The sequence below is a fragment of the Microcaecilia unicolor genome, chromosome 5, assembly GCF_901765095.1.
Source record: "Microcaecilia unicolor chromosome 5, aMicUni1.1, whole genome shotgun sequence".
NCBI classification, from domain to species: Eukaryota; Metazoa; Chordata; class Amphibia; order Gymnophiona; family Siphonopidae; genus Microcaecilia; species Microcaecilia unicolor.
The window spans coordinates 252263698-252281827 of NC_044035.1; the positions used below are offsets into that span (position 1 = coordinate 252263698).

Consider the following 18130-nt stretch of genomic DNA (forward strand, 5'->3'; position numbering starts at 1 on the left):
TTATACAGCGGTGGGGGGAGGGGGAAAAGATTAGGAAGGGACAGGGCAAGGAAGAGAATGTGTAAGGGGGCCATAAGTAGTGACTGAGGTGTTTACGGGTGCATATGTAGTGACTGAGGTGTTAAGCAACAGGTAGGGCAGGAAAGCTGGACTGGAGGCTTAAAACTGGAACAGCAGGCAGCGATTTGGAATAGAAGGTGGGTAGACAGGTGGTTTGACAGGCAGATTTGGTGGTCTGTCAGGCCAATTGGCAGGTGGGGAGGTAAGTAGAGGGGCTGGCGGCGGGTAGGTAGGTTGATGGGCAGACAAGCAGGCAGGTAGGTTGCTGGGCTGGGGGCAGGCAGGTAGATGGGCTGGGAGACAGGCAGTTTGAAGGGAGAGCAGTCAGTCAGGGGAGTGATGGGCTGGCAGGTAGAGGGGCTGGGAGGCAGGCAGGTTGAAGGGTGAGCAGTCAGTCAGGAGAGTGATGGGCTGGCAGAGGGCAGGCAGGTAAGTAGTTGTGCAGGCTAGGGGGCAGGCAGGTTGTTGATGGGGAGACAAGCAGACAAGGACAAAAGGACATCACTTGAGAAATGGAAAGCAGATTCAAATGATGAAAACAGGAAAGAGCATACACACTGATGAATCAAAAGTAAGGTAAAATTATGTATAATCATACCTGATAATTTTCTTTCCATTAATCATAGCTGATCAATCCATAGACTGGTGGGTTGTGTCCATCTACCAGCAGGTGGAGATAGAGAGCAAACTTTTGCCTCCCTATATGTGGTCATGTGCTGCCGGAAACTCCTCAGTATGTCGATATCAAAGCTCCATCCGCAGGACTCAGCACTTAGAGAATTACACCCACGAAGGGACACTCTGCCCAGCTCACCACCGCCGAAACGGGGGAGGGGAATTAACCCAGCTCATCCCCACACAAGTGGGGGAGGGGAATCCGTCCAGCTCATCCCCGCGGAGCGGGGGAGGGACACCACACCCGCCGATGCGGGGGGATCTGGCTTATCCTGCAACCGCAACCGCGGGAGGAGCTGACTGACCCTAACACCGCCGAAGCGGGAGGGGTACAAAGCTGCCCTACAGCCGCACGAAGCGGGAGGGAGTGCCGGCAGAATTTATGTCTCAATCCAGCCCCGTAAACGGAGGGGAGAGGAATGCAGCAGCTCACTGTAACACAAACTCGTCTCAACTCTTGAAGAATCCAAGTGAAAGAACTTGAACACGAAGTCTTTCTGAAATAACTGAAGACTAAACTTGAACCTGAAATGCAACCAGAATAAAAACAGAACAGATATCTGGGAGGGGCTATGGATTGATCAGCTATGATTAATGGAAAGAAAATTATCAGGTATGATTATACATAATTTTACCTTCCATATCATCAAGCTGATCAATCCATAGACTGGTGGGATGTACCGAAGCAGTACTCACCCAGGGCGGGACATTGAAATCCCTGACCTCAACACTGAAGCTCCAAACCGGGCCTCCGCCCGTGCAGCCACAGTCAAACGGTAATGCCTGGAGAATGTATGAGCCGAAGCCCAAGTTGCCGCCTTGCATATCTCTTCCAAGGAGACGGATCCGGCCTCTGCCATCGAGGCCGCCTGAGCTCTCGTGGAGTGAGCCTTCAGCTGGATAGGCGGCACCTTCCCCGCGGCCACATAAGCCGCTGCAATGGCTTCCTTGACCCATCTTGCCACTGTAGGCTTAGCAGCCTGCAGACCCTTACGAGGACCTGCAAACAGGACAAACAGATGATCCGATTTCCGGAAATCATTGGTCACTTCCAAGTATCTGAAGATGACTCGTCTCACATCCAGATATTTAAGAGCAGAGTACTCCTCTGGGTAGTCCTCTCTACGAAAGGAAGGGAGACAGAGCTGCTGATTCACATGGAAGCGAGAAACAATCTTGGGCAGGAAGGAAGGCACTGTGCGAATAGTCACTCCTGCCTCAGTGAACTGCAGAAAAGGCTCTCGACATGAGAGCGCCTGGAGCTCGGAAACTCTTCTGGCTGAAGTGATAGCCACCAAAAAGACTGCTTTCAACGTCAGGTCTTTCAGAGATGCCCTCGACAAGGGTTCAAAAGGCGGCTTCTGCAATGCTCTTAGCACCAGGTTGAGATTCCACGCAGGCACCACTGAGTGCAGAGGAGGGCGCAGGTGATTAACTCCCTTGAGAAAGCGCACCACATCTGGCTGCGAAGCCAGGGAAGCACCCTTCAGGCGGCCCCTGAAGCAAGCCAGAGCCGCTACCTGGACTTTAAGGGAACTGAGCGACAGGCCTTTCTCCAGACCTTCTTGCAGGAACGCCAACACTGAAGAAATTGGAGCAGTGAAGGGAGAAAGTGAGCCTGCTTCACACCATGCTGCAAAGATACGCCAAACCCTGGCGTAAGCAGTAGAAGTAGAGCGCTTCCTCGCTCTCAGCATAGTGGCGATGACCTTGTCTGAGAAGCCCTTCTTCCTCAGACGCTGCCGCTCAATAGCCAGGCCGTAAGACCAAAGGGAGAGGGATCCTCCATCACCACGGGACCCTGATGTAACAGGCCCTGCTCCACTGACAGCCGCAGAGGATCGTCGACTGAGAGCCTGATCAAGTCCGCATACCAGGGACGTCTGGGCCAATCCGATGCTTTGCCACCCGGTCTAGCACCCTGCCCAACATGGGCCAGGGCGGGAACACATAGAGGAGCTCTTGTGTCGGCCACTGTTGGAGAAGAGCATCTACTCCCAGGGATCGAGGGTCCCGTCCTCTGCTGAAAAAGCGCGGCACTTGGCAATTGGCCGATGACGCCATCAGATCTAGGCTCGGCTGGCCCCAGCGCTTCGTGATGTCCAAGAACGCCTGAGCAGATAGTTGCCACTCTCCGGGCTCCAAGGTATGGCGACTGAGAAAGTCCGCCTTGACATTCATGACTCCGGCAATGTGGGCCGCTGAAAGCTGCTCCAGGTTCGCTTCCGCCCACTGGCAAAGACTCATAGCCTCCTTGGCTAGAGGGGCGCTCTTGGTACCTCCCTGGCGGTTGATATAGGCCACAGCCGTGGCATTGTCCGACAGGACCCGTACAGGCTACAACACCAGTACCGGGATGAACTCCAATAACACCAACCGAATGGCTCTGAGTTCCAGGAGGTTGATAGACCACTTGCCTCTGCAGGAGACTAGAGCCCCTGCGCTGTCCTTCCCAAGCAGTGGGCTCCCCAGCCCATCAAAGAGGCGTCTGTCGTGACGACAATCCACTCCGGGGTCACCAGAGGCAATCCTGCAGACAACTTGTCTGTCTGCGTCCACCAGCTCAGCGCCTTGCGCACTGCTGGGTCCACGGGAAGGCGCACAGCATAATCCTCCGACATCGGAGTCCAGCGCAGCAGCAGAGATAGCTGTAGTGGTCTCATATGAGCCCTGGCCCAGGGCACCACTTCCATCGTGGCCGTCATAGAGCCCAACAGCTGCACGTAGTCCCAAGCCCGAATAGGAGAGGCTACTAGGAACTAGTCCACCTGAGCCTGAATCTTGACAATCCGATTGTCTGGCAGGAACACTCTGCCCACTTGGGTGTCGAATCGAACTCCCAGATACTCCAGGGACTGAGTCGGGCGCAGCTGGCTCTTCTTCCAGTTGATGATCCATCCCAGGGAGCTCACAAGAGCAACTACCCGGTCCATAGCTTTGCCGCACTCTGTATAAGAGGGGGCTCGGATCAACCAGTCGTCCAGATAAGGATGGACTTGTACTCCTTCCTTTAGCAGGAAGGCCGCTATGACCCCCATTACTTTGGAGAAGGTCCGCGGAGCAGTAGCCAACCCGAAAGGGAGGGCTCTGAACTGGAAGTGTCGTCTCAGGACTGTAAAACGCAGAAAGCGTTGGAGAGGAGGCCAGATGGGAATATGCAGGTACGCTTCCTTGATGTCCAAGGAAGCCAAGAACTCTCCTGCCTTCACTGCCGCTATAACAGAGCGGAGAGTCTCCATGCGAAAGTGCCTCACTTTCCAGGCCCGATTGACCCCTTTGAGGTCGAGGATAGGCGGACAGAACCTCCTTTCTTTGGAACCACAAAGTAAATGGAGTAACGTCCCTTGCCAATCTGATTTTTTGGCACCGGAACGACCGCACCCAGGCGGATCAGGTTGTCCAAGGTCTGCTGCACTGCCACAGCTTGACCGGAGACTTGCAGGGAGAGAGTACAAACCCGTCTCTTAAGGGTTGGCAGAACTCTAGCTTGTAGCCGTCTCTGATGACTTCCAGCACCCACGCGTCTGAAGTTATAGTGGTCCACTCGCCCAGAAACGAGGACAGCCGTCCTCCAATCTGCACTGGGGCGTGGACCAAGGCCCCGTCATTGGGTACGAGACCCTGGGGGAGGACCGGAGGGAGCACCTCCGGGACGGCGGTCTCTGCGAAAGGAATGCTGCTTGGGGGAGAAATTCCTCTTGAAGGAAGAGGGGGCAGAGGAACCCGACTTGCCCGGGCTGGTACCGACGGGCTTCCAGCAACCGTCCTCTGGAGGTACCGGGACGAGTACTAGCCCGAGCCCTGACCTCTGGTAATTTCTTGCCCTTAGACGTGCCGAGATCGGTCACGATTTTGTCCAGCTCGACCCCAAAGAGCAGCTTGCCTTTAAAAGGCAATCTAGCCAGGCGGGATTTAGAGGCGTGGTCAGCAGACCAATGTTTCAGCCAAAGCCACCGCCGCGCAGAGACTGTCTGAGCCATGCCTTTAGCTGAGGCTCTCAAGACATCATACAGCAAGTCTGCCAAATAGGCTAAGCCCGATTCCAGGGCCGGCCAATCAGCCCTCAAGGAAAGATCCGAGGGGGAAGCCCGCTGCACCATAGTCAGGCACGCCCTGGCCACATAGGAGCCGCAACTGAGGCCTGCAAACTTAAAGCAGCTGCCTCAAAGGACGACCTTAAGGCCGCCTCCAATCTTCTGTCTTGGGCGTCCTTTAGGGCCGTGCCACCTTCCACCGGCAACGCCGTTTTCTTAGTCACCGCAGTGATTAAAGAATCCACGGTAGGCCACAGATAGGCCTCACGTTCACTCACAGCCAAAGGATAGAGGCGGGACATAGCCCTAGCCACTTTAAGGCTCGTTTCCGGGACATCCCATTGAGCCGCAATTAAGGTGTGCATGGCATCATGCACGTGGAAGGATCTAGGCGGGCGCTTCGTCCCCAGCATAATGGCAGAGCCAACAGGGGCTGAGGGAGAGACGTCCTCCGGAGAGGAAATCTTCAAAGTGTCCATGGCCTGTAAAAACAGGTTGGGCAAATCCTCTGGGCTAAAAAGCCGCGCTGCAGAGGGGTCATCCGCTCCATCCGAGCGGGGATCTATCTCCTCCAAGGAATCCGCAAAGGACCGTTGGGAGACCTCAGACACGCTGCCCTCATCTACATTGGAGGAGACAAAGTCCTCCAAGGCCTGGAAATCAACCCGAGGGCGTTTACCTCTGGGAACCTCAACCTCTTTATCAGAAGAGGGAGCAGGGGCAGCGTTTTGCATGAGGAAAGCCTGATGCAGCAGCAAAACAAACTCGGGGGAGAAACCCCCCAGACTGTGCACTTCCGCAGCCTGGGCAACAGCCCTAGACGCACTCTCAACCGGCGCTCGCAATAGCGGGGGAGAGACATGCTGCGCATCCAAAATGGCGTCCGGCGCGAAACTCCGCGAAGGAGCCGCGCGGGAAGAACGGCGCTTAACTTTAGCCGCTTGTGCCGTCGCCCAAATTAAGGGCGTTCATGGCATTAATGTCTCCAACCTCAAGGGCGGCCCACGAAAGAAGCCGTCCGAGCCGCGTGGCCGGCCAAGATGGCGGAGGCGAGGAGCGGGGGATGGGCGTTTATGGCGGGAAAAAAACCGCCACGCCAGAGGAACGACCGGGACATTCATCGGTCACTAAACTGTCACCCATCAAGGGCGAATCAGGTTGTAAAACCCCCGCATCCCCTCTAGAAGCGCTCCAGCGATCCGGGGAGCGACCCTTTGCGCCCTCGCCCTCCGACGCCATATGCCACGAGGAGAAGAATCGGGGAACCCCCTGCCCGCTATAAAAAGGTAAAATTACCTGCTTGCCGCTCCGAGCTGTAACGAACTGGTGTCCCAGTGAGTAGCTGCAATGAACGTTTAAAGAAACGTCGAATTAAACGCCTTTAAAGATGTTTAAAATTTTTTTTTTTTTAAACGGAGCCAGCGGGAGGGGGGAGAAAAGGAGGGACCTGGCACCACCAGGTTTGCACTTGCTCAAAAGAGCCCTCAACCCCAGGCCTCAACAAAACCTAAGGATTAGGCTTGGAGGCCTAGCCAGAGCTGCTGCTGTGTGTGACCACCACCTGCTGAGATAGAGAACATACTGAGGAGTTTCCGGCAGCACATGACCACATATAGGGAGGCAAAAGTTTGCTCTCTATCTCCACCTGCTGGTAGATGGACACAACCCACCAGTCTATGGATTGATCAGCTTGATGATATGGAAAACACTAATAAAGGCAGGCCAAAAAGGCATTTGAAAAGTTTGCATGGGGACGAAATCTAAAACAAACTTTTCCCAGCATTATCTGAAGCAAAAACCTCAGAGGGAGTCTATAAGACCATCAGACGAGATAAAAGGGGGGGGGGGGGTACTCAAAGAGAACAAGGCCAATAGAAAAACTAAATTAATTCTTTGCTCTGGTCTGTTGAAGATGAAGTCAGGGAGATACTCACACCAGAACCACTCTGATGGAGATGAACTATGAAGGATGGGAACCATTCATCATTAGCAGATGCAACACTGGAGGAGAATGGAACACCTCCCCCCACGCCCATCCCAAACTACACTTATGGACAAACTAGACAGTAACATATAACCATGACTGGATAGTACAAAAATGAAGATGTAGACCTATTACTAGTAAAGAAAATTAAAATTACTGACCATATGGATAAACATGGCTTAATAGAGCAGAGCCTAAGTTAGATTTTTGACTCGTAACCATTCGCCTCCACCTACCCTCCTCTCCTCCTTCCAGTACACATTAATTGATTTGATTACTTTATTTTTTGTCTACTAGATTGTAAGCTCTTTGAGCAGGGACCATCTTTCTTCTATGTTTGTGCAGCGCTGCATACACCGTGTAGCGCTATAGAAATGCTAAATAGTAGTAGTAGTAGATTCTAAGGCTTGTATTAACTATAGACTATTGTCCAACTCGTCTTTTCTGAGAAAGGTTACTGAACAGATTGTTATGGTACAGTTGAGTGCCCATGTAGAGGACACGGGAGGTGGGGAAGGGTTGGTCAAGAAACAGACAGTGAAACATTAAAACAGTGCAGACTGTGGCCCAGGAGAGAATTGTGCACTATATGAACCCTGTCCTCTATAGAGGTTTGAGATTTGGGTTTTCATTTGGATCAAGAGGTAATGAGCATTACGAATATATACAGGATGGTGAAAATGGCTTGATAAAAGTTTAAGACAGAGAGAAGATTACACTCTAAAAATGAGTATAATGCTTCCCATCAAACCATCAAGACATTAGTTGGGCAGCATGTCTGGCAGCCCTGTGGTTAAGAGGAGACAGGAAAGACAAAACTCAAGGTTTTTTTTTCCTGGTTGCTCCTGAATTATGGAATCAACTTCTGGAGGAACTCAGGTAGCAGGATTACAAAATATTCTGAGGGAAATTAAAATCTGACTCCTAAAATAAGTTGCAGATGTGACAAGGGAACTATATGTTGCTGGTTATGCTGTTTTCCTCACTCTGTGACAAATGGAGAGGTGGGAGAGTGAAAGTGCAAGAATTGGGCTTTTATGTGGTTTAGTTTGGACTCAATTTTAGTATGTTATATTTTAATGTTTTATAGCGCTGTCTTATCGATTTGGACATTTGTGGAACCATCATGATCTTATGTGAGGGAGGGCCCTAAAACCAGATTTAACCACAGAGACTTCTTGGCTGTTGTTGAAGGCAAACTGAAAATCAAGTATTTGAGTGAAGTGCCTTGTAGGGTGGGGACATGAGAGACTCAAAGGTTAACTAGTTATCCATGATGCAATGTTTTTTGAAGGACTGAGAAGATGATGCTAACATAATTGTCAATAACATCAATAAAAGTGAGCTGGTTGATCTAGTACACTGGTTCTCAACCTTTCTTCTGTGGTGACACACTGGACAGATAATGTTCACATGTGTGACACACTGAACACTAAAATCAACAGCAGAACAAGAAAAACTCCTAAACAATTCATTGCTGTTTAAAACTTGAGAAACATGCAGTAAATTCTGTTTAAGAACATTATATTTCCATTGCATTTTTTTTCAAATCTTCACTTTATAAGTAAGAAATCTGGGACAGAAGTTCAATCCAATATCAAAAAACTGTAGTCAGCACGATAGGGAAATTCACACTGAACTTACTGTCAAATATCAATAAAATTTTATCCATTTTAAATAAAGGTTTCTTGATGTTGACATCAAGTTGAGAACCACTGATTTAGTGTATCTGGATTTTCAGAAGGCATTATTTGCTAGTCTCTCAAAAGAGACACCTGAGGAAAGTATAAGTTATGAGATAGTAGGCAATGCCCTATGATGGACTGGGAATTGGCTACAAGATGGGAAAGAGTAGAATTAAGTGGTTATGATCTGTACTGGAGCTCTTTAACGTAGATATAAATGACCTGGAACGGAGCAATGAGTGGGGCAAATAAATCATTATTCAAAGTTGTTAAATCAACAGTAAATAGTGACTAACTACAGGACAACCTAGTGAAACTGGAAAATTGGACATCTAAAGGGAAGATGAAATTTAAGGTGGACAAGTGCAAAGTGAACACACAAGGGAAAAAAATCCTAAGAACGGATATACAATGTTGGATTCCATATTAGGAGTTATTCAGGAAAAGGATCTTGAAGTCATTGTGAACAAAATACTGAAAACCTTATCTCAGTGTGCAGTGGATCAAGAAAGCAAATAGAATGTTTCAAAAAACAGAAAGAACTAGAAAGGTACAGGGGAGGACAATCAAGATGATAAAGGGAATGAAACAATTCTCTTGTGAACAGAGAGAGGCTAACCAATAAGAAAAAAAAAAAGATAAATCAAACAGGTTATGACTCTTCAGCTTGGTGAATAGATGGCTGAGAGGAGATATGATAGAAGTCCATACAGGTGGAGAAAACATCTGAAGTATGGCTGACTGAATTCTTTCCAACACCTATGCATGCATTTCTACGTATGTGTGTGTCATTTATTGAAAAGACTTGATATACTTATTTAAAACATTTATAAACCACACAATCCAGGAGTATTTGGTGATGTACAATAGAACAATCATAAATAACATCATAACATACAAGACAAACCAATTAAAGATAATATAAATAAATCATGCAATCATTGTGCTGATACAATATCTATAAATAGCAAAAACAAAACAACCAGATTATATACCACAAATTGCATGAAGATTCTGCTAAGTGATTCACATACAAAAATCAAGGAGATCATTGTCCTGGAGGGGCAGAGAAATGGTGATTTCAATGGAACGGTGATTTGTAAAGAATAACATGAAATCAAATGTGATTCAAATCTGTTGACAGTAATATCTAATGATTTGATCAGGATGGATTTTACAGTTTAAACAGATGATTCCATTGTCCCAGAGCAACAGGTTTTAGTTGGCAGTGCACAAAATTATTAAGAAAGCTATATGGATCAGCGAGTAGCATTTATATGAAAGAAAATAAAACACACATAGGAATGACTAAGAACGTGCACAGTAGGAATAGGGGCAATGCAGCACTGGGGGAAGGGACAGCATGGTAGAGAAAGCATTTGGAGCATGCTTCATGTAATTATTTTCAATCCCTTTATGTTTTGCGTATGAATGTATTTATCTCCATCTGTGTGTATCTATGACAGAGTACAAAAGAGGGGAACGGCAGACTGAAAGGAGCAATTCTCTAATATGTTTCACTGTATTAAAGCTTCTATGCCACAACATCAAAATTGCTTCTCCAACTGAAATGCATTGGGCCTTTTTTGGGAGCTTATTTCTCTGGCACCTCAGTCCAATCTGGCCTATTTCTGAACTTGATGTCCATTTACCAGGTTTTCCTCATACCAAATTTGGTCCCTTCCTAAAATGAGTTTGGACAGGTAAATGGAGAAAGTTCCTATATCAGTATTAGCCACATAAGTTTGGTAAAGTAAAGCTATCTCTTACCTCAGGGTATGAGCAATAGGAAATGATCTATTTGTCAAAATCCTGGCAGGTATTTGTAACCTGAATTACTCACTGTCAAAAACAGGCTGTTAGGCTCTACAGACCTCTGTCCTGACCTGGTATGGACACACTTCTGTATATCCCAAAACGTTATAAAAATTATAAAATTCTCATTTAAAAAATGATTTAAACTTCTTTCAAAAGACTAGTCAATTTATGTATGCAGAACCTGTGGAAGATCATTCCACCATTTAGGCATGACAGAAATTGGGTTAGCTCAGGTTTTAGTTAACCACACCTATTTATGAAATACTAGTAAAGAAGGCCCGTTTCTGACACAAATGAAATGGGCGCTAGCAAGGTTTTCCTCGGAGTGTGTATGTGTGTGAGAAATGTGAGAGATGGAGTGTGTGTGTGAGAGAGAGAATTAATGAGACAGAGAGAGACAGAGTGTGTGTGTTTGTGTGTGTGACAGAGAAAGAGAGAGTGTGTGAGACACAGAGTGTATGTTTGTGTGAGAGTGTGTGTGAGACAGAGAGTCAGAGAGATAGACTGTGTGTGTGTGACAGACGTGTGTCAGTGTATGTGAGACACAGAGAGTGAGTGTGTGTCCCCTCCCCCCCCTCTCAGGACCCCCTTCCCCCCTCTCCCAGGACCCCCTTTCCCCCCCTTTATGGTCTTTGGAGCCCCTTCTACCCCCACCTCTATGGTCTCAGGACCCCCTTCCTCACCACCTCTCTGGTCTCAGGACCCCCCCCTTCCCCACCTGTCTGGTCTCAGGACCCCCACCTGTCTGGTCTCAGGACCCCCTCCCCCCCCCCCCCCATCTCTCATCCCATGCACCCACTGTTGGTCTCTGTGGCCTCGGACTGCAAGCAGGACGTGTGCTGCAGGCCCTCCCCTTCGTTATTGCTGCCTGTTGTTAAAAGTTTTTACCTGCTGCTGCGCCGCCAAGAGTGAAGGGGAGCACGGATGGACGCTGCTTCAGAGTGCCTTTGGTTTTGTTCAGTTTCAGCTGTTCCTGTGGTCCCGCCCTTCCGGAAAAAGGAAATGAGGACAGGACCAGAGGACCAGCTGAAATTGAAGCCAAAGCAAAGGCAGCCTGAAGCGGTTCAGCTGTCATTCGTGATCGTGGGCTGAAGCTCAAGTGCTGTAGTGGCTAACGCGTTCCGTACTCCCGCGGTCTCACGTCTCAGCCCTGTCTTGTTTTGTTTGGTCGTGCGGTTCTCGCCTCCTGGCTTGAAATTGTAGCATCTCCTGATGTCAGGCACGCAGGGTTCTACTGTGGGAGAGTGACATCAGGAGATGGTTATGAACGCAGCCAGAGACACTGGAACGTTGTAAGAGCAAATTATTATATTAGAAGATGGGAAGGTGCTTCACCATGAATAGCTTTAAAAAAAAAAAAAAAGGACATTTTTTAAAACTTGGTATGCCAATAAATCAGAAGCAAGCATAAGAACTTCAGATGTGAGTTGACAATTGTATCAATCAAGACCTGACTGTACTAATGCCTGGATAACAGATCTCAACTCAAAGGAAGAAAGTACAGTGCATTCCATTTAAGTGCACGTCGGATAAGTGCATGCTCTGTTTAACTGCATGCCGTACTTCGGTCCCGTTTTTTGCGCCATCAATTTCTATGGGGACAAACTTCGGTTTAGCGCACCACTGATAAGTGCAAGATTTGCTTATATACAAGGTTTAAGACCGCTCCTCTGTAGGAAAGACTCCGCATAAGCGCACGCACGGAATATGGAAGCTGATTGGTGCGTGACGACCAATGAGATTTCAAATTTACCACCCCTTTAACTGCCACAGGCAGAATAAGCGAAAGAATGTTGTTAGAGTGTACACTGAAGTCGTCGTCATCATCGCGGCGGAACTGTAAGACTAACACTGGCTGAACGAATAGAAGTTCTTAAAAGATTAGAAAACAAAGTCAAGCATCCATTGCTGAAGAATATGGTGTCAATCCCAGTCAAATTTCACATGTCTTGAAGCAGAAAGATCAGCTTCTGGAAGACTGGCAAAACAATACAAATCCACGCAGGAAACGTAAAAGGGCGGGAAAAGCTGAGGAGGTAGAAGATGCTCTTGGGTGGTTTTCTCGAGTCAGGAGCAGACAGTTTCCTGTCAGTGGTCCACTGCTTATGGAGAAAGCTAACCAGCTAGCTGAAAGTCTTGAACTTACTGAATTCAAAGACACTGTTGGATGGCTGGAAAGATGGAAGGAGAGGAACAACATAAAATTCAAGAAACAGCATGGTGAGAAACAAGAAGCTGATGACTTTGATGCTGAAAATTGGGTTGTTTCAGTTCTTCCTATCATCTTGAACGAGTTTGCACCTTGTGACATTTTCAATGCTGACGAAAACGGTCTCTACTGGCGAGCGATTCCTGATGGAACACTTGCATTCAAACATGCCGAAACTACTGGAGGTAAAACGTCGAAGACCGACTGACGATCCTCCTTTGCTGCAATATGGATGGGAGTGAGAAGTTGGAACCCCTCGTCATTGGAAAGAGCAAACAGCCCCGTTGCTTCAAGAAAGTTAAGCAACTTCCTGTGTCATACGAGGCTAACGCAAATTCATGGATGACTGGGAAAATTTGGAAGCAGTGGCTAAAGAAGTTAGACACTAGAATGCAGGCACAAAAGCATCAGATTTTGTTGCTTTGTGATAATTGTGCTGCACACAGGGATGATGTCAGGCTGTCTAACGTCAAGGTGGTCTTCCTGCCACCAAACACTACCTTTCTGATCCAACCTATGGATCAGGGCATAATAGCCTATTTCAAACAACATTATCGGGCTCTTGTGCTACGTCGTCTGATGAGTGTTATGGATGACCAGACTGGCAAGGATAAACTGGCTCGTAATCTATCACTGTTGGAGTCCCTACATATGCAGAAAAAAGCCTGGAATCATGTCACACAGGCAACCATTGTGAACTGCTACAAGCGGGCAAGCTTTGTTAAGGATGTAGAGAGGGACGAAACAGATGCAGCTGTTGCAAACGCGTTAGATGACGAGGTTATTGACATCCCAGCCAGTGTTACTGAAGAGGAGTTTCATTGCTACTTAGCTGTTTGATTACGATCTACAAACAGCTGACGACAGCACTGATGTCGAGATATGCACCTACACGCAGGCAACAATGCCTGATGATGAAACAGATTAAATGAACAGCAAGGCACATGCTGACGAAATTCAACAACCTCCTCCTGTCACTTCTGCAAGAGCGCTGGAGAGTCAACACCGTGCGGGCCTATCTGGAGGCCACTGGATGTCAGTGCTATGACAGTTTTTACCGTCTGGCAGATGTAGTCTATGGAACTCACAGACCCAAAAGTGTACAGAGGACTATAACTGATTACTTCACGTAAGCCTAACGACAGTTAACGTGGAGACTGTATACTGTACGTATAATAAACAGTACTGTACATATGTTTATCAGATGTCAAGCTTCTTTGGGTTACAACGGTTACGTGCACGCTCCGGTTAACTGCATGCATTTCTTTGGTCCCAGACCCTTGCACTTAAGTGGATTGCACTGTACTTTAATTTCCTGAGTAGGAATTATTAAAGAAAAAAAAAAAAGAGGAATAACCCTGTCATAAATTAAAAGCAACATTGGTAAAGTTTTCCAGGGAGAGGGTAGTGCATGCCTACAATGACCTTCCACGGGAAGTGGTGGGGTCGAAAACACTGAAGGAACTCAAAAAAGTATGGGTAATCACAAAGGTTCCTAGATAGCATGAATCTGGGAACAGTACCTGGCATTTCCACTCATAGTAAAACATTAAATATTTTTCATACTTGAAAGAATAAAAAGGCAACGAGGGGGCAGACTAGATGGGCCATACTGTTCTTTTTCTGCTGTCATTTGCTATGTTACTATATACCTGTGGTTCCCAATCCCAAACCTGGTCCGAGAGGCACCCCAGCCAGTCAGGTTTTCATGATATCCACAATGAATATTCATGAGAGAGATTTACATGCATTGCCTCCACTGCATGCAAATCTCTTTCAAGAATAATCACAGTGGATATCATGAAAATCTGACTGGCTGGGGTGCCTCCAGAACTAGGCTTGGGAACCACTGCTATATACACAAGTGTGAAACAATTACCAATAAAGTGCCCTCATTAACAATAAATTGTTATTCCCTTTCCGAGTCAATAAGGGGGAATTAACCTACAGCAAACGCCTAGAATTTCAATTTTTTCTACGGTTCAGAGTAAATCTATTCAGAAGATTCTTAAGAGACTCCATGGTAAAAGACATCGGGTTAACAGTGATATTTGCATAAAACTGGGCCGCCTACCAACGGGGAACAGAGCATTTGAACACGAGGGCAGAAAACAGAGGACAACAATTTAAAGAGCACTGATAAGAATTATGTAAACTAGTGTTGGTTTTCAAAGGAGAAGTTTACAAGCTTATCATCTAGGTCCCGAACCTTATTTAATGTGCTAGGAAACCAGATGAAGCATCTCAACTGGCTGGGCAGACTGGACAACCCAAACGACCTTTACCTGTTATCGTATACTATATATTACTAATAACTAGGTTCCGAGATCCAACGCAGGTAAATAATCACTGCAGACCATGCGGCACAACGGCCCTATGCGTCACTTACTTCAGGACCGATATTCCCCTACCACCCGGGGCTCTTCCACGGATGTGGTGAGGAAATTCCTTTGGAAACTTTTACGCCTCCTTTCCTGGGTGAACACGTTTAACAAACCACCACTAACCTGTTGGGGGTTAGGCAGCTCTCACGCTCTTCCCTTCAAAGACAACTTTCCACCCCGGCTCAGTACACGAACAAACGCGTGCGCACAAGGAATAGTATGTACCTGATCCCCGGCCGCGGCGCACACTGATGACGCACACCAACACAATAACGCATATAGACCTTTCCTAACAGTATTTCTCAAGGTTTGACTGAACTGCACGCCCCGGCTAGAAAGATTAGTCCACGATCAGATTATTTACCATCTCTCTTTACAGTTTACACCTTGAGTTGCTGGTAAACGAGAACAAGATTTGAAAAACACTAAACACATCTCCCGGCCTCTTCCCGCTTCTTGTTTTCTTAGCTGAGGTGTTATCACTGTAGGCGGCAACGATTCAGTTGACAGACATTCATATTAAGCAATCAAAAAAAGTGGACTAACAGGGTAATATTTTGACCAATCGGAAGTCTGAAAAAGCGTTTGGGCGTATAGAGAAACTTGTTCTTTATTGGTTGAGCAGGAGAAGAAGGAAGTTGGTGGCAGTTACGTAACATGGATTCGCTAGACAGGGTGAAGGTGTTGGTGCTGGGAGATTCAGGTATGGTTTTATATGCCTTTGTTCATTAACATAAAGGAGGGATGTGGAGTAAGAGTTCTTTTTATCACTGAAACAAATAAATAGAAATAAAAACAATAAAATAAGATGGTACCTTTTTATTGGACTATTAATAAGTTTTTTGATTGGCTTTCGAAGGTGGTTCTTTCTAATGCCTTCGAAATCGAATCAAAAAATGTATTAAGTTCATTTAAAAAGGTATTTTATTTTCTCTGTTTTGTTTTATTTCTGTTTATTACCTTTAACAGTGTACTAAACATGGCTACCACACCGCATCACTGAAAAATGAATAGGTGTAAGGTACTGATTTGCTGGCTTAGAAGAGTTTTTGGTACAATTAATTGCAGACCCTAGTGGTATCTTTAGGTGACCGTCTAGCTGCTAACTCATCTTTTAAAACGTGGTCACATCTTTTCTGTACGCGTCATGAGGTCAAAAGACCAAGAAAGCTATCTGGCTTTACTCTGATGTATTTGGCGTATGACAGGTAATCCCACTTTTATTAATGCAAGATCTGTTGAGAGAAGTTCACCTGAATTTGGCATGATTTGTACTTTGAGGGGGGTCATTTTATAGATCTGCACAGATGAAAAGTATGAGCATGATTTTTTTCCATGTAAACTTTTCCAAATTCCAAATGAAAGTACATGCATACTTCTATTTTGAAAATTACCCCAGAAAAAACTATGCATACACAACTCTGCTTCTTAGGATGTACAAATTTTCTGAATTGAATTATGCACATCAGTACAGTTCACAAGTCTGTTTTCAGGAGTGCCTTTTCAAACAGGTACACTTGCATATATATATACTAACTGTATGCAGGTAAGTTTACACACAGTTCAGGAAAACAATAATGTAATATGCCACTTCTGCCTGTGAAACACTATTTTGCCTATGAATGAAAAATTATCTTCTTTGGGAGGAAGAAATGTCACCGAGAGGTATGGCCGCTTGAGCAGATGGCTCTGGGCTACCCCCTATTTTTCACGATCGCACAGCAATCCAGGCTAATTGGCTCACCGCAATCGATAATCAGTCTCTTATAGTCAATCTGGAGCAGTTGGAGATGAGTACTGAACCATGTGCAGTTGATGTAACAGAGTTTGCTTTTGCTGGCCTGGCGGGATGGCATCGAGATGGCAGTATCACCTACTCTGCAAACTCCATCCATGCAGTCCTCCCTGGAGCTTTTTGTGACGAGTGCACATCTTGCCAAGCTGGACCAGAAGCCGTTTGGAGAGAACCATGATTGACTTCATGAAATAAAGTCGGACATAAAAGCAGTGTGGGCTGACCTGACCACCTTGGGCAACCAATCTCTAAAGAGATCGGTGAGTTAGGCTACAGGATGGAAGAGGTGGAATCCAGACTTACATGCAGATGCAATGAGCACCTTAAGCAAACATAGGACACTCAAGCCACTGTTCAGCAAGTATGGGATAAACTGGGGAAAAGGAGCCAGAGACACAATCTCCAGTTCTTCAGTTTGTCTGAGACCCCTGCATACGTGGACAGTGAAGATGTAGTACAGAAAATCATAGGTTCTCTGCTCACCAAGACCCGTGGAACCGGTGGTGGTGCGTTTAGAGAGAGCACTCCAGGTACTGGGCATCCCTAGAGCCAATAATCTAAAGGATATATGGCCTATTTTACTGATTTTAAGTTTAAGGAGTAAATGTTGAGTGCGGCATGAGTTGTGGATAATTTTTCAGTGTGACTCTTATTTTATTGAGGTATATATCATGATTCAGCGGCAGCCACCTTATACAGTATTTGGAGCGGAGACCCTTTACGCAGCAGTGAGCCCAGGGCATAAGATACAAATGGAGGCATCCTTTTGCCCTACATTTTTTTTCAGATGGCAAACTACATCAGATACATAGCTTTTCTGAGGCAATACCCAGAGGACCCTCTCGAGCTGTCGGTGCAGCCCAAATGGCAGCAGGTTACTCAAGGGAAGGGTTGCCTGAAATGCCAACAGTCCGACACTTTGTTAAAGGGTTCTGTTCTGGCTTCGAACACTTTAATTCTGTACCAAATCGGGGGAAAACTTTCTGCTTTCCTGCAGCGGGGATGGATACACAGGTGTCTAGATGCCTTGAGTCAATCTGAAGAACATTTGAATATTTATTTTCCATTGTTGCAGAATTATTTGCTTTGAGTTTATATTTTATTTAGTTGTATGTACCCAATATTTGTTTAGGGATTCTGATATTATAACCATGATTGCAGTGTAGCTTGTAAGCTTTTATACTGAGGGAGTCGCTTCCTCATTATGGCACCCCACTGTGTAGTAAGAGGGGGTGTTTGGGGGGATTGGAAGGCATGTATTGAGCTTGGTGAACAGTTGGGATTCATTTATAAACGAAAGACTTTAGTGTGGTCCACAGGCTCTTATTCCCAGTGGGGTTCTATCCCTATTGGTGTTTTGTTTTTCTCTCCTTAGAAGAGGAAAATGACTGAGATTACATTTTTGACTCTGAATGCTAAGGATCTTAATTCGACCATGAAGAGCCTACTATTATTTAAAGAATTCGTTTGCCTGAGGACAGATATG

At 46.4% G+C, this 18130-nt stretch overlaps 2 protein-coding genes across 4 annotated transcripts in view; one reads left to right on the forward strand and one right to left on the reverse strand.

Moving 5' to 3' along the window:
- Positions 1-15049, reverse strand: part of GTF2E1 (general transcription factor IIE subunit 1) — a 220053-nt gene extending 205004 nt beyond the window's left edge. Inside the window, exon 1 of one of the 2 annotated variants that reach the window (XM_030203988.1) lies at positions 14973-15049. The gene's annotated coding sequence lies outside the window, so the exon portion shown is untranslated. Of the gene's footprint in view, positions 1-14854 lie in introns of both variants that reach the window. The other variant, XM_030203986.1, reaches the window with a different exon arrangement.
- A 189-nt stretch (positions 15050-15238) lies between these two features.
- Positions 15239-18130, forward strand: part of RABL3 (RAB, member of RAS oncogene family like 3) — a 42574-nt gene continuing 39682 nt past the window's right edge. The window contains exon 1 of one of the 2 annotated variants that reach the window (XM_030203990.1): positions 15239-15552. In XM_030203990.1, the coding sequence (XP_030059850.1) occupies positions 15507-15552 (46 nt within the window). In that variant the 5' untranslated portion in view covers positions 15239-15506. The remainder of the gene's footprint in view (positions 15553-18130) is intronic. The other variant, XM_030203989.1, reaches the window with a different exon arrangement.